The 25,615-nt window shown below is 43.6% G+C and overlaps 2 protein-coding genes across 6 annotated transcripts in view; one reads left to right on the top strand and one right to left on the bottom strand.

The window, feature by feature from the left end:
* CARMIL1 (capping protein regulator and myosin 1 linker 1) overlaps window positions 1-25,615 on the top strand; it is a gene marked incomplete at both ends in the record, with an annotated part of 315,364 nt that overhangs the window by 47,328 nt on the left and 242,421 nt on the right. The window lies entirely within an intron of this gene.
* On the bottom strand, window positions 5,696-6,094 carry LOC307059063 (small ribosomal subunit protein eS12-like; the record flags this gene model as incomplete). Its single annotated transcript, XM_079712769.1, has 1 exon — window positions 5,696-6,094. The coding sequence occupies one exon, from the start codon at window positions 6,092-6,094 to the stop codon at window positions 5,696-5,698; it is 399 nt and encodes a 132-aa protein (XP_079568895.1).

Raw genomic sequence — 25,615 nt, 5'->3', positions numbered from 1 at the left:
CCGGCTCTCCAGGCAAACTTCAGCAGCCTTTTAACTACTAGCCCCATGGCCTGTGGCCTCACTCTGATCCTCTGTCTGCACAGCTGCCCCAGTGGCTTTCTGAAATGCAAATCCAAGCGTATCATTCCCTGCTTGAAATCCTTCAACCATTTTCCAAAGCTAATCAGTGGAGGCCAGAAGCCGACAACGTTGGTCGTCTGTCCGACCCTGCGGCCTTTACTCTTTCTATTCTGCCTCACCGCCTGGCAGGATCCAGAGGACTGCCCCCCAGGTAGTCAGAATAGAGTCCTCTTTGTTATTAGATTTCTAGAAAACTACCTAGCTGGACCCGCCCGGAAGAAGCGCCCTGAAGAAGTGCCTTTAATTTTTAATGTTTGTCTTTGGCTTTTAGCAAAAGTTGATATGAGAAGCTGAGTGTGAAGGACATGTCCACATTTTTTGGTTAAAGGAATAATCAGTCCATTTTCCTATTCTGTGCTTCATTAAGGACCCGTGGATATTTTTGAGTGACTAGCTTCTATGCTAAATTGCTGTTAGCATTTAGTTTACCAGGAAAACCAAACTTTTCTCATTTAAAAAACTTACCTGCTTCCTTTTAAAAAATCAGTTAGTTAAAATAACGCTGTGTTTGCTTTTTGCCTTTGTTGCCAGGACTCTCAGCGCTAAAATGTTCAGTCATAATAATCATAAAAGCCTAGGTAGTGGTTGAACTGGCAATCTGCTGTTTTTGTCTGCCCAGCCCAGCAGCCCTTTCCCAGTTTATTCATTTGTTTGCAAATATTTATTGAGTCGTTGTCCTGTGCTTCTGTGCCTGCTGGTCCCCGTGCCCTAGTCCCTTGACCACAGCGATTAGTCCAGGAGGTGGACATGTGACCCAAGCAAGAGTCCTAACTGGGGTCTTTGGAAATACTGCCCTGGAGAGAGGCAGTATTTCAGCTGGAGAGACTGTGTGGTACCCCCTCTGCTGCCTGTGCCTTCATCCTGCTACATGGGAGGAAACCTTTCTGAATAGCGGAGGATGAGGTCCTCACCCAGGAGAGCCGAGCTTTGTGGAGAGACCCCTTCCCTGCTGTTTGCTAGGCTGTGTCTCTTGGAATGCCAAGGTTCCAAAGTGTTAAATGACTAGAACTTTATTTGGTCCAACAAGTTTAAAGAAAGAGGTTTCTTGATGGCAGAACTTGTCAGAGCCTTTAATACTGAATGTGTTTTGCGCGTCTTCCAGAGGAGGATTAGTAAAGTACGCAGTATTTTTTTTTTTTTTTTTTTTTTGTGGTACGCGGGCCTCTCACTGTTGTGGCCTCTCCCGTTGCGGAGTACAGGCTCCGGACGCGCAGGCTCAGCGGCCATGGCTCACGGGCCCAGCCGCTCCGCGGCATGTGGGATCTTCTCGGACCGGGGCACAAACCCGTGTCCCCTGCATCGGCAGGCGGACTCTCAACCACTGCGCCACCAGGGAAGCCCAATTACGCAGTATTTGCCAAACTTATTTAACTGTGGGTTTAAAAAAAGAAGTGAAACACCTATAAGTATCCCATCTTTACAAATGAGGAAGCTGAGTCCCACATAGGTTAAGAGACTTCCTGAGGTCATACAAGTCAGGGCTGGTCTGGAAGGTAAACTCAGCTTTCCTGTCTTTGACATTCATTTCCCCATCATGTGTGGGTTGTCGTATAAGAACGCTTGTCTCTGTGAACCATATGCCATGGTCTGAATGTGTTTGTTTTTTAAATTGCAATTTGCACCGCAACTTGTGCTTCTGGTTCTTGTATTATTACTCAGGCCTTCTCTATAGGTGAGCGGCTAATCCTCAGAAATCCTGGAAAGCATACAGTTCTATCGATTTGATTTTGTTATAAGGAATATATAATAACTCTGGGTTCCTGGCTTTAAATGATAAGGATGTGTTAAATTATGAAAATGATATGAGGTCTCTGTACGTTCCACGTTCTAGACAGTGTCATTAGGCAGTTTCCATTTTGATGCAGTGTCTGTTAAAGAGATCTATTTTCTGAGAATGTGTTTGTACTCTTATTTTTAATCTTTGTGAAGCTGTGTTTGTTGTAAACACTTGTTGAAAATAAGCTAATAGAGAAGTAGGATGAAGCATTCACTGATTATGACACGCCTCCAGCTGAGAAATGGCGGGCAGAGACTCAATGAGCAGGAGATGTATAGCTCATTTCTGGCCTGATTACAGAGAAGTGAGCAGCGAGTGGCCACGTGGGCTGTCGCAGTCACCGCGCTGTGGTGGCAGAGCGGGGGCTGAAGCCGTGCTCCGTGGGCTCATGTGCAGTGCTCTTTCCCTCGCCTCATGTCGGCATCTGTATTTTTGTTTATGATCTCTAGGTTTCCACATCACCTACAGGTAATTAAAGGCATTTTATATGGAAGATATGCACATCTTTTACATGAAGACTGTGCATGTCTGAATTATTCATTCCTGGTGGATCTCCATGCTGTCGTGTTGCTGTCATCGTTGGTCGCTTGACCATTCCCACCACCTCCATTAGATCCTCAGCACTTTTCTCTTGAATTGCTTCTCAACTTGCCTCCTTGCTTCCTAGTTCACCCCGCTTCCACCCATCCTCGGTATTCCCAGGAGGAAAAACCCTTCACTCACCCCCTTCCCGCCCATAGGTTTCAGGTGTTGTTTCTGACCCCTGCTTCCCTTTCCAGCCATGTCTCCTGCCCCTGTTGTGTGCATCCTTAGTCCCAGCTTTAGCAACTACTTGCTCTGTGGATGAGAAGAGGTTTCTTGCCTCCATGTTCTTAGGTAGCATTAACCTGTGACCAAAATGCCTCCCTCTCCCCATTCCATCCACTTCATCCTTCAGGACTCGGCTCCTGTGTGTGTTTCTCTTGGAAGCCTTTCCAGACGCAGCCACCTTCCCATCAGCCTGTGAGCAACTTAGTATAACATGATGGTGAGGAGTGTGGACTGTAGTCCCAGGTGGCCTGGGTTCAAACCTGTGCTGTACTAGCTCCACGCTGTGTGACGTTGGACAAGTCACTTAACCTTTTTGTGCTTCAGCTCTGTCACCTGTAAAATGATTATCTCCTAGGATTGTTTTTAGGATAAATGAGTTATTGCATGTAAATCACTCATGAAAGCACCTATGCTTAAGTCCTATTGATTATTATTTATATTTTCAATCTAGTATTATTATTATTGGTTTTTATTAAGAGTAAAAAACTACTCTCATTCCATTTTTATACCCTCAAGCCCCTTTCATAGTGCACGGTACCTGGTAGGCACTCAGTAGATGTTGCCTACCTGAATGAGTCAACCAAAACAATCAATAAACAGAGCACCTATTTCAGTGTTTGTCAAGTTATGCCCAGCTGTGTTCCAGAAAAGATTTATTTCAATCACTGTTTTAGATGCATCCTTTTAGGAACAATGTATGGATATAAACTTTAATATCTGTATCTTCCTCAGACTCAGGAGTCATTTAGAATTACATTTTTAAAATTCTGTTTATTCACTATCAGATTTGTAGTGTTGGTACAGTTGCCCTTTAGAAGACAGTGTATAGATTGGATGTAAAAAATATCATGTTTAAATAAACTGTATGCCTGCTCTAGTAAATGAAGTGCTTCTTTGTAAAGGCAGTCATTGTGCTGGATTATGATGTCATACAGTTTAAAGAGACAAATGCTTATCATGATTTGTGCCTTTAAAAAAAATGTAGAGCTATTCAAATACATCTCTCTACTTCCTTATTATGCATCTCCACTTCTGAGTTAATGAATGTCTTGCTGTGAGTCAACCATATATCCGTTCAAGATTCACGTATTGATGGCTCAGTGTCCAATATTCACTCCAGTATATTTGCACTCGGTCTCATTTCTCCACAACTATTTAAAACCCAAATAACATTTACGAGCTAAGGGTCTTAATTTCTTTATTTTTTACGTTTCTGTTTATTCATTGGTATTATAGTAACTGGGCACCTTTCTTCTGACCTTGATGATCTCACCTCTATTTTAAGGAAGCTGGAAGGAAACTGAGATCTGGACCACCTCTAAAAAACTGAATGTCAAGTCAATTGTCCAGTCACACAATGGTATAAGCAGCCAACATCCTCTAAAAGATTCCATGCCCATAATGGCATCATTGACATTTGAACTGCTTGGAGTTGTTCTCTGAAAGGTGCTATAGAGAAAACACAAGGGGGGCGGCGATCGTGGTGGTGATGGGTCAGAGGTTCTTCAAGTGAACTGAATGAGGCCAGCCGTGATTGAGGACAGCCCAGTGAGTGATTCCTTTGTTCCACCGTGAAACAAAATACTCGAAAATGTTCTTGTAACAAAGAGTGTTGTTTGCTCAGAGTAGACATGATGTAGTGAAGAGTTTTTGAAAACTTTCATTTGGTGGCTAATATTTTGACTCAGTAAAGATATTAAAAAAACACTTCTTTAACCACAAGGTCTTCGTGTGTAAAGAAGGTTATTATGGTTATAAATACTCAGTAGTGTTTAACGTGATAAGAGGGTACCCCACTGGCTGTGGCTGTACACTGCTGCGTTCTGTCCCCAGGACTTTTGTCCTGGGAGACTATTTTGCAAGGCTTGTCAAATCACAGTCCTCATTTTCTTTTCTTTTTTTTTTTCAAACAAAAATATGGTTTTTCCACTGCATCAGCAGACTCAAACAACACCAAATACAGTATAGGGACTCAAAATGTTAAGCCGACAATGATATAAAGAAATTAGAATTAAAAGCAAACTGAATTCACTTTCCCTTCACATGTGTCCTGTAACTGTATAGTAAGACTGGCAAACCAGAGGAGAGAAACTCAAAGCACCCCAGTTGGCAATTTACAAGGGATTCCCATTTTAAGACTTTCATTAGTCCTACCTGACTCAACATTTCGTACTCATACCAACAAACCCAACTTGATCCAGGCTTGAAGTACGTGGGTCACCATTACGTCTCCCTACTGAGATTCTAGAGGGAATAGAATACATGGAAGCATAGCTTGTTTCTGTGCCTAATATTTAGGTAAATAAAGGTTAAGGCACCCTGACCTTCCCTAATGGGCATGTGCATAAATGCACCTGGACTTCACGTACCTTCTAGTGTCCCACAGCCTAAATCCAATCCAGCTTTAGGATTTTAAGTTATTGACACCCACGCTTGACTAGCCTCAACCCATTTCTCTAGGTTCTAGGCTGGCCTTGTCGTAGTCGTGATAAATGTTCACACCCAAGAAGCGCCGACTGTCAACAATACCTTACTGTAAGCCTATCTTTACTGGGCTCTTCTACTTGCCAAAACTGAAGTTACTTACTGGTTGGGAGAATAGGCTTTCACTTTGAAACCAGGAGACAGATAGCATGCTTCCAGTTATTTTGCAATGAATATCTTTTGTCATTCATTAACAGGGACCTTACTTTCCTGCCCCAAATAAAAAACCAGATATGAGGAACAAGAGTCCAGTTTTTAATTTTTTTAAAATTTAATTTAATTTTTTTTTGCGGTATGCGGACCTCTCACTGTTGTGGCCTCTCCTGTTGCGGAGCACAGGCTCCGGATGCGCAGGCTCAGTGGCCACTGCTTACGGGTCCAGCTGCTCCGCGGCATGTGGGATCTTCCCGGACCGGGGCACGAACCCATGTCCCCTGCATCGGCAGGCGGACTCTCAACCACTGTGCTACCAGGGAAGCCCAAGAGCCCAGTTTTTTAATTTGATCATTTCTTGTGTTTGAAGTACTCCTCAATGACATCCTTCGCCTGAGACTCTTTGCCATAGTCCTTAACCACCACACAGCTGCAACCAACCACGTTACGGGGTTTTCCCTCTCTGTCAGTTTTACAGAGGCCTACCCATTCCCCTAGTTCCTTGTTGTCATCAACCTTACTCAGGTTGATTTGGTGCTCAGCACAGAGGGCCTCCACCAGCTTGACATACGTAGGTTCATCACAGTTGGATGCAAGCACGCAGAGATGGGCTTGGCGCTTGTCTAAGGCTTTGGCAGCTTCGCGAATTCCACGTGCTAGGCCATCCTGGATGAGGGCGGTCTTCAGCACCTCTTGCAGAGCAGTATTAACGTCCATTACACCTCCAGCAGCAAAGCCTTCCTCAGCCATGGGGCCATGGTGGTGGGTTAAGGGTGGAGCCGAATCTTGAGTGCACTGAGCCTCCGCCTCTGTGCAACTCCGCGGCGGCAGGGAAAGAGCCACGGTCCTCATTTTCTGTGTATCTGATGAGAATAGAGGCAGGCGTAGTCCCTTGATTTTCCTAGTAGTTCTGCCTTTACACGTTAGTTTTACAGAAAAAAGGTGGTCCTTTTTCTGCTTCTTGACTACTTTTATTAGGAGAGTCTAAACTTTTGGTAATAGTTTTGCCATTATGTCATTATTTATGAGCAGATATAAATCGCTGCACTTATTTTAGAAGACCAGTTCAGAGAATTTTATTCTGAGGAAATCTTTGTATTTAGCACTTTTCCAGTAAGTGAGTGGGCCATTGATTGGGTTTTAACAGCTATTTTGATGAATGAGTTGTTCTGTTATGGAAGGATTTCACACGTAAACCTTACTTCTTGAGCTGTGCTATTTTTGTCTTTTGAAAGTTATTTAAAATGAAAAGAATCAGCACATAAGTTTACATGCCGAAAATTAAAGGGTGATCCCACTGTTTCAGAATTTGAGTTTCCACTAGCATTACTCCTCCCATAGAGGGTCCCTAAAGGGTGTAATAGTTTTGATGGAATTTGTATATTCCATGAATGAAAAACAAACTACAGAATTTCCTTTGTGACTTTTTTTTTTTCCTACCCAAGTTCCCGTTTGTTCCCCCACCAATATAAAATAAAATAAAACCACCACAACAAACTGATGGGGGTGAAAATGAAGACGTTGCCCCTGTTATAAATAGGGGCCTACCACCTCCCTCATGCACACACCCACAATCTCTTAAGCTTGGCCTGGGAGGGGAAAATGTTTTCCCCTCCTTAGCTGTTTGAACTGTCTTGGGAAATCATTTGAGTCTGAGTTCTGGCTGCTCTTGCTGCCTGGCTGGCTTCTAGCTAGCATATGAAGGTGGAGTTTGGTTTTCCCCACATCCACCTCCCTCTGCTTCTCACCTCCATCTCCCTCTGCTTCCTTTCACTGGGATTCATGGAGTTTTCCCTGCCAGGAGGTTATTTTCTTAATGTAATATCGGGACAGGAAACCCTTTACCTTTTTTTTTTTTTTTTTTGCGGTACGCGGGCCTATCACTGTTGTGGCCTCTCCCGCTGCGGAGCACAGGCTCCGGACGCGCAGGCTCAGCGGCCATGGCTCATGGGCCCAGCCGCTCCACGGCATGTGGGATCCTCCCGGACCAGGGCATGAACCCGTGTCCCCTGCATCGGCAGGTGGACTCTCAACCACTGCGCCACCAGGAAAGCCCACCCTTTACCTTTTATGCAACCTGCCTGCTTCTTTTCTGGGCTTACTTTGATTCCTATCATGGAGTCTGTCCAGTTTTCATTATTCTTCCCTGTGTGGTGGATATTCAGGTAGTAGATATTTCAGATGGTCTTTCTTGAACAGAACAGTAACTCCTAGCAGTGTGGCTGTAGACAAATTGGTGGCCTTTGGGACCATGGTGTCCAGTACTGGTAAAGCTACCAAATGGAAGTTTCTGTTCTCTTCAGAGTTGGGTCTGTCTCTGGCTGGGAAGTGGGAGGCCAGATGCAGGGATGCTGGTGTTAGTTGGAAGGCAGTAATTAAGGGCACGGAGAGGCTTTGGTGTTTGAGTCCCAGCCCTGTTCTGTGTGACCTTGTGCATGTTACTTACCCTTGTTAAACCTCAGTAATCTCTGCCATTGGGGTTTTTATAAAGATTAATGAGGTATGGCATGAACACTCTTAGCACAGTCACTTACTGGCACATGATCAGTAAATGGTGGAGGTGATGGTGAGGTTATTAAGAAAGAATTGGCTGCAGATGCTCCCTTCCCACTTTCCAAGATTCCAACATCATTCCCATTTAGGCTGCGATGTTGTCAGACTCAAGGAAACTGTCAACTTCATTATTTGTTTGGTTCCTTATTACTTTCCCCTCCTTATAGATTCATTACTTATATATATATATATATATATATATATATATATTTATTTTATTTTATTTTTTTTTTTGCGGTACGCGGCCTCTCACTTGTTGTGGCCTCTCCCGTTGCGGAGCACAGGCTCCAGACGCGCAGGCCCAGTGGCCATGGCTAATGGGCCCAGCCGCTCCGCGGCATGTGGGATCTTCCCGGACCGGGGCACGAACCCGTGTCCCCTGCATCGGCAGGCAGACTCTCAACCACTGCACCACCAGGGAAGCCCTCATTACTTATATTTTTAAGATGTTTTCTTTAGCCTTACCACAGTCAGAGACCACTTTCTAAATAGCATTAAAATGGAAATTTGACTGAACCTCTGATTCTCTCCCCAACTAACCCAGGTGGGCAGACCTTCCTTGGGAGGGTCATTTGTTTTTCAAGCTCCATAGTGAAGAAGCAGAAGGTTTCTCCTTACTCCTAAAGTCAGCTGCCACTAAAGTCTTCAGTGTTCAATGTGTAGCTTAATGTCTATTGTAACGATTGCTATTTTTGAGCCAGTGTTTATGTCACAACATTTTGAGTGTAGAATACTCGTTATCTGACAGATCCTCCACTTGTAGAACTTTACAGACAACTAAGAGCAATCCATTAGAATTTATTCCTTTTGGCTGGAGGCCAAGAATATAGGCCTGTTTGTTTATGGTATGATACTTAAAAAGGCCAAAGACCAGAGGTTTAATTCCCAGATAGGCCAATTAGTGTAGCTTTGTTCCACAACTTCAGATTGAACCTCAGACCCCAGCCATCTGTCTTTACCATGTGTGCCGTTGACCACAAGGGGCATTGGTCACATTGATGAAAGACCCGATGGATCCACAGAAGACCACGAACCAACCACTCACTAGGAGGAGAGATTCAAACGCCCCCTGCGTACAAGATGGTGAGTCAGTCGACTCAACCTCAAAAATGAATGCTGGAGAGACTGTAAGGGAGCTATTGTTTTAAAAAATGTTGAATAAGAAATGCTAAGTGATCATAGTCCAGATGTCAGGAAAGTTAGGAAACTCTCAGATGTTTTAATTCTGACTGTGTATTTATAAATGAATCCTTCGTAGGAGATAAGGGGAAAGTACCAGAAGGAAGAAGTATGACAATGTGGCAGTTAGCTGATGAACTTAGATCTTAAAAGGAAGTACACAAAAAATAGAGGCCTGAGAGTCAAGGGGAACCCCAGTGATAGTAGCTAATGTTCACATACTTGTGCCAGGCACTAAGTGTTCTTATTTGACCTCACTAGAACTTTATGAGGTTGATGTTATTGTTATTGCCATTTTACAGATGAGTAAATTGAGGCACTGAGCTTTTAGGTAGTGCTGTATGTTGCACAGCTAGTTAAGTAGCTGGGGTGTGACTCGAGGCTGTCTGATTCTAGAGAGATGTGAGACTTGCAGAAGATGCTATGGACGATAAACTGTTGTCAAAGGAGTGCTCAGAGCCAGAAGAAAATAAAAGCTGCATCTGAATGGAACTGATGGAGGGTGTGTGTACTGATGGAGCATAACCCTTCACCTCCTATTATCTTTTTTTTTTTTTTTGGTCTATCTTTTATATACATATTTTAAAATCCAGAATGTTAACAATGTGTTGGGGAAGTAATAAGAAAGATCTAGTTTTTCTAAATGAATGTAAGCCTCTTAGCCTAACAGAATACCTTCCCAGGGTCCTGAGGACATTTGGGCTAGAGGTTGTTCATCCATGCCTGCGATCTTTAGGGAACGTGGAGAACAGAAAATAGTGCCTGACAGGTGGAGGGGGGCGCAGGTGTGGAAAAGGTTGCGAAGCTCTTCTTCAAAGGAGCTGGCATCTTCCAATATTTAGAGCTTCCTGAGTATCCAGACTTGCTCTGACTGAGTGCATAGTATACAACTAGAGTCAGAGAAAGGACATTAAATGGGATAGAGTTGGTCTGGAGTTAAAGTGTTTTTCTTCATTGGCTGGTGAGTAACCCGCACTTGGAAGAATTCAGGTGTAAGATGGATGAGACTTCAGCAGGGGGACGTCTCAGACGCGATATAAACATCAGGAGGTGATGAGACCATTAAGGTTTCCCCCGACCTGTTTCTAAGAGCATGACTTTGTATGTATAAAACTAGGCCAGAGACTTATTTGGATCTTTGGTTTTCCCTCTGTGAAGAGGTTATTTAATCTCATTTCCAGATGAGGGACCTCGGGTTCAGAGAGGATGAGAGTGACTTTCTCACGTCAGCTTTTGGGGACAGGCAGGCTAGACGCTCATCTGGACCCATAACCTGACTACAGCTGTCATGGATACCGGGCCATCCCGAGAGTCTCTAGCTGCAGGGCAGGTTTGGGGGCTGGGCTCACCGGGGTTCAAATCCCAGCTCTGGAACTTACAGTCGTCCCTCGGTATCCGTGAGGGGATTGGTTCCGGAACCCCCCGAGGATACCGAAATCCAAGATGCTCACCTTCCTTATATAAAATAGCATATATTTGCATATAACCTATGCATATCTTCCTGCATACTTTAAATCATCTCTAGATTACTTATAATACATAATACAATGTGAATGCTGTGTAAATAGTTGCTAGAGTGCAGGAAATTCAAGTTTTGCTTTTTGGAACTTTCTGGAATTTTTTTTTTCAAATACTTTCGATCTCTGGTTGGTTCAATCTGCGGATGTGGAACCCTCTGATCCAAAGGGCCAACTATACTCTGTAACCTTGATTACTTCTTTGACTGCTAAACCGAAGAAATGGAATTGTTGTGAGGATTAAGTGAAAAGAAAGTGCTCGGCATCTAGTAAGTACAAAGGATATGTCTCTGTTCTTTGTAGTTAGGCTTGAAATCTTTATTTTATTTATTATTACTGATAAGTTTTCCAACATCTCTCAACTCATGCCTAAGAAGTTTCATTTTTACCTTATTTTTCTCTTTGGATGATGTGAAATTTCAAAAGAGCATTTCTTATAGTTTCTCTATATGTAAAAACTTTATATCGTCTAGGGCCCTTTGGGTGAAGGATCCAACTACAGGGCCTTTAGCAATTCTTACCTGCTCTGAAAGTATGTCATTTATTCTTTTTGAAAAAGATGCCCTCTAACTTTCCTCCTCCTCCAGCTATGCATGTGGCTCACTGGTTACTGTGGCAACCGCACTCTAATAATCTTGTCAGGAAATATGATGTAACTGTCTGTCTAATCTTATTTTGCAGACGTAAAATAAGCACACAGTTTCCTTCTAAGAATCCTTCTAAAGAGTTCAGGGCCTAAGCACTGCTTCTCCTTGTTCCGATGTTTTATAAGATTGTAGGTACTTGTGGAAGAATGTACATCATTGGGTGTTTCTTTAACTTAGAATGTTTATAGCACCCAATGGCCAGTGTGTCACTGTGAAGGCTTATGTGCTTTCATGTTCATTCTCCCGTAGTTGAGGAAATTTGGGGTAGCTTATTTTATTTTTTTGGCCACGTGGCTTGTGGGATCTTAGTTCCCCGACCAGGGATGGAACCCGGGCCCCGGCAGTGAAAGCGCCGAGTCCTAACCACTGGACTGCCAGGGAGTTCCCTTGGGTAGTTTAAAAAACGCAGAATTGTGGTTTCTATAGGATTTACATTTCTTTTTAGACATAAAGGATCTAAGGTAATTGCTGGAATAGTTAAATCAAGTCAGTATTTTCACATTTTTCGGAAGAGGCTAATTTTATAAAACATCTCTCTACCGGCCCGTTAGTGAGGAGTAAGTCTGTATCTTCTCAGCAGCCCCCCACCTTCCTCAGCACCCCTAACGTCCTCAGTAGGGGTCAGATAGGACCCCCAGTTCTCTGCTCCTGGAAAGACCCTTCCACGCTGCCAGCCTCTCCGTCACTCTCTGCCTTCAGCATCAGGACCAGTTGCATCGCACTTCCTCCTCCTGTTTGTGCCAGTCACCATAGGAAGCCTGGACTCCCAAGGCATCCCTCATCCCTTTGTCATGTCCTCATTTGACTCTTTACTTCAGTTTTTAAAATCCCGTCTCTCCCTCTGGAGCCCCCTCCCTGTGCACTCTGTGCCCTCTGTGTCAGTCATCAGCACATCCCCAACTTCCTGACCTTGTCTGTGGACATCCCCTTCCTCTTCTTGCTTTTATGGAAACCTGGGGCTCCCCTGACAATACTGCTTCTCCTGCAGGCCTCTCATGTGGCTGCAGGTTTTTAACCTTACCCTTGAACCATGGTTAGGGATGGGGTAGTATCCTCTATGCTTCCCTGGTGGCACAGTGGTTAAGAATCCGCCTGCCAATGCAGGGACCACGGGTTCGAGCCCTGGTCTGGGAAGATCCCACATGCCACGGAGCAACTAAGCCCGTGCGCCACAACTACTGAGCCTGTGCTCTAGAGCCCATGAGCCACAACTACTGTGCCCATGAGCCGCAACTACTGAAGCCCGTGTGCCCAGAGCCCGTGCTCCACAACAAGAGAAGCCACTGCAATGGGAAGCCCACGCACCACAATGAAGAGTAGCCCCCGCTCGCCGCAACTAGAGAAAGCTCGCACGCAACAACGAAGACCCAAGGCATCCAAAAATAATAAATAAATAAATGTATTTTTAAAAAAAACCGTTTTTTTCTCCGAGGTTTCTGTGCTGTGTCCCCTCCTCCCGAAAGCCTCCTGCTGTGTCTCAGGTCTCTGTGTGGCCCCCCGTCCCTTGCCAGGCGTCTGCTCCTCCGCGCAGTCACTCCCCTCGTTCCCTGAAGGTCCCGGTTTCTGGCTCACTGCCCCTCTCTCCAGCGCAACTCCTGCTGGTGCTCCTGAACTTCACTCTTCATGTCGGTAATCCTCCCAACCCCTTCATCCCTCAGCTTCTCAACCTCATCTCCTCCTGTGAGTGGTCTCCCACTTTCCTCAGTGACTCCATCCCAGGGTCATGCCCTTGGTCCTGTCATCACCAGTAACCTCAGTGCCTCCTCCATAGCTCTCTCTGGACACCCCAGTCTGACCACCACTCCCGTCCTTCTGGCCCGCCTTGTGCGGTACCTCCAACCTCGACAGTCCTTGGACCACCAGGACCTTCAGTTCATTGAATCCGCCACCTCTTCACGGTTCCACCCTCACCCCAAGTCCTGACTTCTCTCCTTTCCCAGCTTGAATTCCCTGATCAACCACTCTCATCACTACTTACATCCTCATCACCCTTGTCCCTCTCATACCGTGTCATTCTCGCTTGACTAAACCACAATTCCGGTTAAATCCATCTCTTTCTCTGCACCTACTCTGTACTTGCACCTGTGCAGCCACATGTGCCAGGACAAAACCATACCCCACCGTATTGATCATCTCACTGTAAGTCAGTGATCACAAGTGCCAGGTGGGCCCTTGATGTCACCTGACAGTCATGTCGTGTTGCTGCTGTCTATTCATTCCCTCCCTCTCGTAGACAACCATCCCATGCTTTATACTTGATCTTCAAACATCCATTGTCTCTGTACTCTTTGCCACTTCCTTTTTCACTAAAAAAAATAAAAATAAAAATGGAAGCAATCGGAAGAGAACTTCCACATGCTCCCTGCACCACACCTACCACCTGCCTGTGTCTGTGCCCGAGCCCCAGCTCCTTGGGCACGACATCCCATTTCCATCTCCAAGTACCCTCTCAAGGGCATTGCTCCATAAAACTTCTCCTTTCCCTCCTATATCATCAGTTTTCTTCTCTCTTCTGAATTCCCACAGGCATACAAGTTATTATTTTTCCCTTTAAATAAAACCATCCTCTCTTGACTCTGATTTCGCTTCCAGCTACTGGCCAATTTCTTCTCTTCCTCTTACAACAGGACATTTGGAATGAGTCATCTGTATTCATCACATCTAATATTGCTATCCACCCCCCGCGACCCCGCCCCGCTCTATCCAGAGCCCATACGGTGGGGTTTTTACCCCTCACGCGGACTCCACTGCCTCTGCTCTTATCAGGTCATCAGTGACGTTTCACTGCTGCGGTCCACGGTGGTCCCAGTCTCCTCTTATTTCAACTACAGCAGCATTTGACATGGTCGATTATCCTCCCCCTTGAATACATTCTTCACTTGACTGCCCAGACACACCCCTCCTGGTTTTTCTTGTTCCTCTCTGGCTCGTCTTTCTCAGCCTCCTGTGCTGGTTCCTTATCTCCCCAAACGCTAAATGGAGTGCCTCAGGGCACTTATATCTCTTCTCTATTTAGCTCATGCTTTAAAACTCATCTGTACGGTGAAGATTGCTACATTTTTTTTTGTAGCCCTGATCTCTCCTGTGAACCCCAGGAACCCTTTATCTGACTGCCTGCTGGTCATCGATACTCAGACGTGTCTAATAGGCATTTCAAACATAACGTGTCCTTGGAACCCCTCAAGGGTGCTGAGGTGTCTGTTTCACTGGGTGATCATTTCCAGGGGATCCCTTCTGGGAAATTGCATCTGGGGGATCACACAAGGATGTGTGGGCAAAAGAGGGCTTCTAGAGGCAAAGGGAGGGGGGAAAAAGGCAGGTTGGGGGCAAAATTGCCTTGATAATTGCTTGAATCTTGTCAAAGTCACTACTGCTGAGGAGCATTAATGTTTTCAGAGGGAGGGTCTGAGAGGGGTGTAGGATGTGGGGAGCTGTGGAAAAGGTAAATCAGTGATGAAACCTAGGGCTGATAGTGCCTTTTCTGAATGGATCTTGAGGTAATATCCCGTCAGCTTGGTTTTTGAGTTTATAAGTTCAGGAATACTGGAATAAACATCAACTGCTTGAAACGTACAGATGTTTTGCTAGTATTTTCTAGTCCACTGATACATTCAGTGCCATTTCTGCACTGAGTTTGGTAAGTAAAGTGTTCTGGATACCTTGATTATCTGGGTAACTGACAGTTAACTAGGTTTCAGCATTGCTAGGTACTAGTTATTATTTTGTGATTTACCTATTCAGCTCTGTTTTTAGCTGTTTAATGAACCTTGGGGAAAAGGCAAAACTTCAAGTTCTTTTGGTTTTGAAATGTTTTTAATGAAAAGGGTGTGGCTATTACTTAATAATTTTGGGAAGTGTGCTCAGTTAGGGCATTTAGCCAATTGGAACTATTCCCACATGAAAAAAAAAATCAACTGCTTGAATTTAAAACCACAATAAGGGGCTTCCCTGGTGGCGCAGTGGCTGAGAGTCTGCCTGCCGATGCAGGGGACACGGGTTCGTGCCCCGGTCCGGGAAGATCCCACATGCCGCGGAGCGGCTGGGCCCGTGAGCCGTGGCCGCTGAGCCTGCGCGTCCGGAGCCTGTGCTCCGTCACGGGAGAGGCCACAACAGTGAGAGGCCCGCGTACCCGGAAAAAAAAAAAAAAAAAACCACAATAAAAACAAACAAACAATGTAACTGTCCAAAAAGCAAATCCTAGTTCTCCTCTTACCTCCAAGCTGCTCCTCTCCCCCACCAACCTGCCCCACCAGTCTTCCCACCTCAGTGAACAGCATTCCATTCTTCCATTTACTTAGGACAAAACATTTGGAGTCATTCTTGAATTATCGTTCTCTCACACCCCATCAGCAAATCCAAATCCTTCAAAATATATTCAGAATCTATTTCTTATCATCTGACTGCTATCATGCTGGGCCAGGCCACCATAAGTTTTCACCTGGATTAATGGAATGTCCTAACCAGCCTCTCTGCTTCCAGCCTGATCCCCTTTAGTCTGTTATTAGATGTGCTCAGATCATGTCAATCCTCGTTCCATCTCATTCAGAGAAAAAGCCAAAGTCATTCCTGTGGCCTGTAAGCTACTATGTGACCTAGGCCGCCATTACTCTCTGACTTCATCTCTTACTCTCCCCTGTTTACTTTCTCCACTTCATCCATCCTGACTGTTTCTTGAAACAGTCTGGGCCTGCTTCCACCTCCGAGCTTTTGCATTTGCTGAAATTCCCTTTCCTTTCCTGCCCTGTATCCATGTGGCAAGGCCCCCTCACATCCCTCAGGTCTTTCCTCAAATGTCACTTGTCCAGTGAGGCCTCTCCTGCTTTTCTGACCACCCGTCTTAACTTTCACCACCCCTCCAACACTTTCTGTCTTCTTTCTTTACTTTATTATTCCTTAGCATTTAGCATCATCTAACAGAGTCTACATTTTATTTATTTATCTCATTCCTTGTCTCTTCTCCCTTCTGCTAGAATGTAAGTTCCACAGGACCAGAGGTCTTTGTTTTGCTCGCTGCTTATTCCTGCGGCTGAGCGCATAGGTTGCTTTGTGGTAGAGCCTCATAAATATTTGTTAAACAAGAACGACTATTTCTTGCTCTGGGCATTCTTGTGGCTTAAAGTTATTGTAAATCTGTTTGCCACAAAACACTAATGAAACTAATTATTTTATTTCATGTTTTCTATTAAGTATATTTACTATATATGTCACATTGATTTAAGACCGTAATAATAGGAATGGCAGACAGAATGCAAATTAGAAAAGAGTTCCTACAGCTTTTCCTGCTGGTTGATTTCAGTGCGTCCCATTCATGGTACAGCTTTCTCTATACATTTGGAAATATGTCAGCTTATTTCTGTCCATGTATCCTGCCTTATTACAAAAGCAAAGAAAGATTGAAAGGAGCTGGTTGGAAACGTGATGATGTAAGTATGTTGTAACCTAACGTGCTGTTTCAAACGCTGGGTGATGTGAATAGACTGTATGCTATTTATGTTAATTACCTCATTTGCCAGAGGGCACTACTGATCACTGCCTTTTGTTGTGTAGTTTGCATTATTCCATGCCAGAACTTTTCATTTAGTACTTCGGTTTTACCTCTCTTGTTTGGGTAATCATGTCTCCAGTCCTCCAGTTGTAAGTTAATTTGTATTCTAAGACCAAAAAGCTATTGAGTATTTCGCAACTTTCTCAAGTCAAATTAATCATAATTACCTAAATTCAGCCATTTGCTATCTTAGTAAAAGTCCATTGATTCCATGCCCCACAGGTTATTGCACAGACGCTATAAAGCAAAGGACAGAACCTGTTCTGGTACGTTCTGGTTTCTCTTAGTCTATCAGAGTGAAGATTCAAGGCAATTCATGGTTCTGCTTACTAGCAAGTTTAAAAACACATTTCATTTTAGAAATTCATGTACTATAAAGTTAATACTTCGGGTGGGGTACAGTTCTATGAGTTCCTTAAAAAAATTTTTATTTGGAAATTATTTTAGATTTATGGAAGAGTAGCCAAAGTAGTTCAGAGAGTTCCCATGTACATTTACCCAGCTTTCCCTAACCTTAACAGCTTACTTAACTGTAGTAAACTTATCAAAGCCAAGAAATTAACAGTGGTACAATACTATTAACTACCACTTCATTTGGATTTTTACCAGTTTTTCCACTAATGTCCTTTAATTCCAGGATCCGATCCAGGATACTGTGTTTCATTTAGTCATTTTCCTCCTAGTCTCCTGCAATCAACAGCACCTCTTTCAAAGCTTTACATGAGAAAGCGGGTCAAGTTAATACTGCAGGGAAGTTGTGAGAATTACACGTTTAAGGGGCTAGGTGGAACTTTGGAGATGTCCTGATCCAGGGGCTACAAAGAGGTGGCCCTATGAGCTGAATTCAGCTCATACAATATTGGAATAGGATTTGAATTAGTTGCCAACATTTAATGATTAGGAGGTTTTCCAGAAAAATCTGTACTTTTGCCTTCTTTTTAAGACATTGGTAGCTTCTGCTGCCCCAGGTCTGTTCACTGACTGGGACGATTGTGTGGCTCCAAGATGTGGCTGTCCCTTCTCTACGGGCAAGTGTATTCCACTCACTCCAGATGCTGCCCTGGGCTAAACCAGCCCCTCATCTTACAGGTGAAGATGCCCCAGGAGGCAAGCGTTGCACGTAGCCCACCCTGTCTTGCTTTCTGTGCTCCTCTTGGTCTCAGAGCTGGCAAGGCATGGTTTTGTCTCCCCCAGAGGACAGCAAAGATCATGGCAGGAAGAGGGTGCAGTGTCAATGCTCCGTGAGGTCTAGTCCCACTCTTAGTCTTCATGCAAACTCTGAGTTTGCAAATGAGTTCCCTGAGATAACGTCTGATTTGCAGCCACTTCCTGTTTAGCCGTACACGGTTATCTGAAATATTATGTGAGTTGCTACCACGTAAAAATCAGGTGATGAACCTGAAAATCCAGCTTTGTGACTTCTCTTGAGAAGTCAGGTGACCAAGCAATGCTGGGACCACATTCCCACCCACCATGGTCTCCTGGCCTGGACTCAAGTCTGTGCTCTCAGCTGGGAACAGGCTCATCTGGCCCCTGCATTCCATCTGTGGGACCCTATGGGCATTTACAGCGTTTGCCTTAGGTTACTGGGTTGGAAACCAGGGAAGCCCCAGTAGTTTCCTTTTTGTGTTTTTTAAAAATTTATTTATTTATTCATTTTTGGCTGCATTGGGTCTTCGTTGCCACCCATGGGCTTTCTCTAGTTGCAGCGAGCGGGGGCTACTCTTCATTGCGGTGCGTGGGCTTCTCATTGCGGTGGCTTCTCTTGTTGCGGAGCATGGGCTCTAGGCACACAGGCTCAATAGTTGTGGCTCATGGGCTCTAGAGCGCAGGCTCAGTAGTTGTGGCACAAGGGCTTAGTTGCTCTGTGGCATGTGGGATCTTCCCGGACAAGGGCTCAAACTCGTGTCCCCTGCGTTGGCAGGCGGATTCTTAACCACTGTGCCACCCGGGAAGTCCATCCTTTTTGTGTTTCTTGACACTAGTTATTCTTGACAAGGAGTGATTTCAGTAATTCCTCCAAGTTGTTGAGGACAAAGGGAATTTGGGACAGGGACTTGTGATAGGCTCAGAGCCTAGGTGTGCCGAAAGTCGGCTATCTCGTTTTGTCTTCTGTGTCCTGTCCGCTCTTCCCGGACATGCTGTCAGCTCCCTTTGTGTGACCTAAGGTTTAACGATGCATATCAGTGTAAAGTGTTCTGTTCAGGGGCATTTTTCTTAGAACAGCTCAAAGTACTATATTTAAAAAACTAAGTGGAAGCTACAGTGGTGGAATTTCAGGCAGTGTCTGGTTGGTATCCTTGTAATCTCATCCCAGGAATGTATACTTCTATTTATTTATTTATTTAAATTAGGAATTGTACTTAAAAAATTTTATTTTATAGAACTGTAGTTGATTTACAGTGCTGTGTGAATTCCTGCTGTATAGCAAAATGATTCAGTTATACATATATATACGTTCTTTTTCATATTCTTTTCCATTATGGTTTATCACAGCATATTGAATGTAGTTCCCTGTGCTATACAGTATGACCTTGTTTTTTATCCATTCTATATATGAGTTTGCATCTGCTAATCCCAAACTCCCAGTCCTTCCATCCTCCACCCCACCTCCCCTTTAGGAGCATATACATATAGAAGCAAGAAGAGAGCATTTTCTTTTCAGATCATTATAGAGACACGGGGCTAATTATTAAAGGGGTTTTGTACATGTAACTCTAAGGGTGTGTATCTGTGTGGCCCAATATGGTAGCTGCAAATTTATGTGGAGCTACTGAGCACTTGCAGTGCGCTAGTCTGAATTGAGTTGCACTGTGAGTGTAAAATACATACCAAATTTCTGACTTACCATGAAGGAAAGTATGTAAAATGTCTCTAATAATTTTTATATTGATGACATGTTTAAATGCTACTATTTTGGATAATTAGATTAACTAAATTAAGTTGTTAATTTCATCTCTTTTTTTACTTAAAAAAATGTGGCCACAAGAAAATGTAAACTTACAGACATAACTTATGTTTCTACTGGATGGGGCGGCTCTAGATTCTGCTGTATTTGATGGCAAGGAAGGGTGAGCAGCCTGTTTTCTAGGCTGTGGTAAAGTCAAGTTCAAAGAACAAGTGTGGACAGAAGGGAATGGTAAATTGTTTTCATAACTCTTGGCTTTAATAAAGTTTGCACTTCACTGATCACTGTAGCATATTTGGTGCATTTAGTTGGATACCAAGTTGCTCTATTGCTTGTTTAGCTGTATTGGTGGTGTGACACTGTTGGAAGTCAGAAAGATGCTCGTTGGAATTCAAGCTTCTCTACTATGTCCTTGAGTCAATTATTTAACCTCCTGAGCCTCAGAGCCCTGCCCTGAAAATTAGGGACATTGGTGATCCACCCCATTGTGTGAAAATTAGGGAAAATAATACATGTAAAATGCCCAGTGTAATATTGAGGACACAGTATTAGTACAGTAAATGATATTTATTGAAATTTATCATTCCTGGTAGTATGAAAAAAAAGTCTCATTTTATCACTTCTGTGTGCTAGAAGTAAGGCTGCCCCGCAAATCAGAAAAAGGCACCTTTTTGCTTCTGTGACGTGATCGTGGATCCGCCAGAAAACCTTTCTACGTGGATTTTTTTCTACTCCTTCCATGGCAAAGGTTTTTATTATAAGTGGATCAGTCTTTTCAGTTGTTGAGGTTCAGTATTTATTGAAATCCAGCAGTGGACTAAATACTTTCTAGAAAGTATTGGACGCCTTGAATTTTGACAGAAGCTGGAGGCATCTGTCGTGGGTACGATAGAAAGCAATCTATATATTACTACATAAAAGATCCCAGATAACTGGACAGGTGAGGATGGGCGGAGTAACCAAAACCATGCTGTGGAGAACGCATACCTGCTCTTCATCTGGTCCCCTCCCTTTGTGGTTGTCAGGCACACACAGGAGTACTTTGTAGTTTTATGTTTTCTTTTTTTTAGGTAAGGCTAAGTTTTCCACTTCCTCAAACTATTATTATGTGCCTTATGGAACTTATTAAACTTAGTGGAAGATGAATATGTATAACCCTGGGGAGCATCTGTAGGTGTTAACTGCTAGAGAAACCCTGAATGGAGGAACAGGGTACCAGGAATAATGGGTAGTTTTGTGTGTGTGTGTGTGTTTTAATCCTTTCTCCTTTGATCATAAAAGAATCAGGACCCAGAAGATAGGAGTTGGGGACTCCGAAGGCTCATTGGTGGCCTGCTTGAGGATAAAAATGCATAGACTGGAAAAATTTTTTTTTTAAAGCCTATCTATTTTCCCTTAAATCAATGAAAGATACTGCATTAATCAATCATTTTCTGGCTCAAATCCATGTCTCTTGTGCTATAAAGGCAAGTCTTATATCTCTCACTTCTTTCCCCAGATTGGCTTTGCTTGGCAGTAACTTTTCAAATGATAAATTGAACTCCTTCTTGCCAGGGTAACTCTCTATTAGCTGTGGATAGGCTTGTTACATGTAAAGTACTCAGCTAGTACATGTAGAAATGCTTTGTAACCTACAACTCCTTTATAACATATGTCTTATTATTGACTTTACCATGGCTGCTGGCAAGGAAGTTTACTAGAAATCACCCACGGATTCCAGCCAACCCTCCTGTCACCACCTCTTGGTAGGTATGGATGGTGCTTTCGGGGTGGTCCTTCTGCTGTCCCGCCTGGATCTCAGCCAGTATCCCACAGCCATCAGGAGCCTGGCTTTACCCACCAACTCTAGGTTCTGGTTGTCCTGCTTAGAATATCACAGCTGCTCTCTAACAGGGACTCCTCTGATTCCTGATAGGCAGCCTCTCTTTCTGAATTCTTATCATTAATTAATATATCATCTTATAGCTGTACAATAACAATAGAAACTAACAACTGATTGCTTACTGTTTGTCAAATACTCTCACTTGATCCTCTCAACAACCCTAGGGGGTAGATGTTGTTATTATCCCCATTATACAGATGATAAAACTGAGGCACAGAGAGACTAAATGACTTGTCCATTCTCAGGCTTGACTCGTCAGAACCCAGGCCTGTTGAAGAGTAGCTCCTGAGCTCTTAGCCATGCTCACTCTATGACTTCTGCTTAGATTGTTTTCCTTGTCTCCGGCCACTTGTCTAAGTATTTCGAGTCTTCAAAAGCAAGTTCTACTCTGAAGTGACATTTTCATTACGGACTCCAGGCTACACTCTTATGTGCTTTCATCCCTCCTGATGTAGACCAAATGAAAGATATCTTCCCTCTCTCTATGGTTTAAGTCTTTTACAGTATATTTTTTCCTGCTGATTATTTCTTGTGTATTAATCTTGACTTTTAAATTTTATTGTTAGTACTTCTAAGGTGGGGGGGCACTTTGTATGTTTCTCCTCAATTTTCCAAAATACTTAGCATGGTGGTAAGTGAGCTCATTTGAAAACATTTAAGAAATAGGTATAGAGCCTTTGCGGCAGGCTCTGTTGGTTGCCTGACTGCTCCGTTCACCACTCCCTTGTTCATCGTAGCCTATGGAATGGTGATTAGCGTAAGAGTGGTTCTCAACCCGGGGTGATTGTGCCCTCCGGGGGACATTTGGTAGTGTCTGGAGACATTTTTGATCGTCACAACTGGGGTTGGGGTGCTAGTTGCATGTGTGGGTAGAGGCCAGGGCTGCAGGTAAACATCCTGTAATGCACAGGCTGGTCCTCCACAAGAGAGAGTTATCTGGCCCCAAATGTTGGTAGGGCTGAGGCTGAGAAACCCTGGCCTAGAGAGAGTCACATGATACATTCTGGCCAACTAAATATAAGTGAAAGTCCACTGGGGCTTTCTGTGAAAGTTTTGCTTTTCTGAGACAGGAGCTATCCCTTCCTGTTTTCAGCTTCCTCTGCCTTTAACATGGGCTTGAGCCTAGAAGCAGGGCATGCATCTTACGCCCAAGAGGTAACAAACATGAAGATAAAAGTCAACACATCTCCGGAACTTTTTCATCTTGTCTGCTGAGTATCCTTCACAGTGATGTAGGGTGAGACATGTCTTTAAATGTTTGCTCATTTACCGCTCGCCCTGCTGCTTGTCCGCCTTCTACAAAATGCTCCCACTGAGGCTTTTAGTCCAGAAAAGATGCTCCTCTGGCCAGACTTTCCTCCCTGTAAGACTGCTGAGCCAGCCATTCAGTGAATTTGCCCAAGTTGTTGTATTGTCTTTACAGACTTGCTACCTGGGAATCTAGGTAGAGGTGGGGTTTGAAAAACCAGAGATTTGGTTTAACGAGAGGGAATGTTTGGGGCAGCAGGTATAAACCTCACCAAATACCTCAGCTGGAAATATTCTCTGAGTTGAGCACAAGGTCCCAGCATGGGAAGATGTACAGGGTTGTTTTTCCTGGCACTTCTCCCTCTCCAGTATCCCATATGGTAGCTCCCCTAGTTCTTAATGCCCCCTGGCAGCCATGCCCTTGTCTTGCTGGGCCCGAATCACAGGTGTTGGGTGCTGTTTAATTTTGAGTTAATTGGCCTTATTGCTGTTAGACTCTTGTGTGGTTTCTTGAATTCATGAATTAGTCATTAAGTTGTGTTTACCAGGCAGGCACCCTGGCAATCTGTGGTCTGTCCAGCTGACCTTCTTTTAGAAGGATGCTGTTTGTGCAGCCTTTAGTAAACAATGGTGGCAAAAACAGAATTCTCTTTGGGGACCCTTTAACTGCAGCCTTTTCTTCCACCTCTTACCTTTGCAGGTGGTTTTGTGCCTTACTTGAGAATTTTAGTGGGCTTATGTATCAGGGTGGGATGGGAGCTGTGTTCTGAGACTTAACAGAGGCTTTTGTATTATTTTTGTAGCAGCCTGCAAGGGTTGAGGAAAATCAGTTATTAGATGAATTTTCCCCAGGAGGACTCACCTCTAGAATAAATGAAATTAAATTAGATAACTGGGATTTCCTTCTTGGGGCGGTTGTTGTCAGGTTTTGTTTCTTTTTTAATACAATTGAGAAAGCACTTGAAATTTCAGAGTCACAAATAGGTGTCACAAAACTCAACACAGTCTGAAAGCACATAGATATTTATGGTTTATTATTCTAATTAATGTTTAGTAAGCCTTGAGAAGCTGTCATGTACTGTCTCTCCTGGGTAGGGGTAAACTTCCCAGCTCAGGGTAAACAACCTGTAATTATGTGGTTAATGAGATAAGAAGCTCTAACTACTTTCTTAAGTTGAAGTGCCTTTTTAACAAGTAGCTGGTAAATGAAATGAAGGCACAAAAATTTCAACCTTACTCCCTAGGGGTGGACTGATGTGGTGTGGTGGGCACATTGTCTTTGATGGTATGTTGTGAATGCTTCAGATTTCTAGGTGTGATCATCTCAGAGTTTGAAATCACACACTTTATGATTTATGCGAGGGCAGGATGAATCTAGTTAGTTAATTGAGTGGGTTGTAAGCTTTTAACTCCCCAACTTGGACCAACTTGTCTTATTCACTGGTTTTGTTTATACAAGGAGTAACCAACAGTGCCTTACATGCACTTTAAAAAAAAAAACTTTCTGGTAATAGAAATTAATATTGGTTTAAAATAAAACTTAACCAATTCAATGCATGGACCAACCATTTCTGAACTAAATTATGAACACAACTTATGCTGTTGCTGTGTCTTGGCTGTTGCCTTAAAAACATCAGCAGAAAGTATTATATTGGTGGTAATTTTTCTTCCATGAAATAAGAGATGGGTTTCATTTCTGGGTGAAGCATTGTAATTGTCTTGTACTTTCATTTCTGGTTAGATTAGATAGACAGTAGAAACAAAGAGGGAATATGAAGGTAGGAGAGGTTATTACTTTAATGTGATATGTAGAAAAAATGTACAGGGTTTTCTATTTTCTGGGGTTTAGAGCACATGCTAGAGATAAAAAGTAAAAGTTAGGAAATTAATCAAATAACACATTACCTATAAACATTACAATATTTGTAAAGCATATCAAAGGCTGTATAAAGTTGGGACATTCAGAGCCTATCTATATGCCTCAGTGATAGTTGGGTCATACAGAGTCATTATTATAAGGAAGTGATGTATCTCTGAAGGAGGTATAAGTAGTCTCTAGCTGCTTACATGAAAAGCCATAGATTGTTTAAGGCTGGTCCCCTAGCAAACAGTGGCAATGTGTACCATGCATTTCTGAGAAATAAAGCCAGGAAATGTACAGCAAAACAACGGAACTTAGTATATAAGCAATTTAAGAAATATGACATGAGGAGGGTCCAACGATCTGAACAGCAATCGTGTTAGTCACGTGCAATTCATGTATACTGGGCATTGTGCTTAGAAATCTCTTAGGATGGCAATTTTATTATGTGACCATTGTGACCAAGAATACTGATTGTTTCACCCAGTTTGGGAAGCTAACTGTGAATGTCTAATCATGCTAAGTTTGATTTGTTCTCTGCTGGGTGTGCATTAATTTTTGGGATCATGGTTTGTCCTTTTCTGCCAGGGTGCACAGAAAAGGCTTCTTGAGTGCCTTAAAGGGAAGGCTCCCTCCTGCTGGGCAGAGGTCTGTGAAGGCCGCTGGGGCTAAGACTCTCCCATACTGGCCAGAAAGGGAAGCCGGAAGGACTTGGACTCGCTGATTTTTGCTGACACCATTCAGTCCTGCTGCTGGAAGCCTTTAATGAGCTGGTGTTTCAGAACCGTGTGGCAGGGTAGGCTGCTTTCTCAGACACACACAGCTCTGATGGCTGGCTTCCCTTAGCTCACTGAAACTCTTTCTGCCTGGCCAGGAGGATCTCCTGGCTGACTTGCCACTGGACCCAGGAAGGCAGGAGCATCAGCCATTA

This window comes from Hyperoodon ampullatus, assembly GCF_949752795.1.
Source record: "Hyperoodon ampullatus genome assembly, chromosome: 10".
Lineage (NCBI taxonomy): Eukaryota > Metazoa > Chordata > Mammalia > Artiodactyla > Ziphiidae > Hyperoodon > Hyperoodon ampullatus.
The sequence above is the reverse complement of the archived record's forward strand: the minus strand, read 5'-3'. Positions and strand labels throughout refer to the sequence as shown.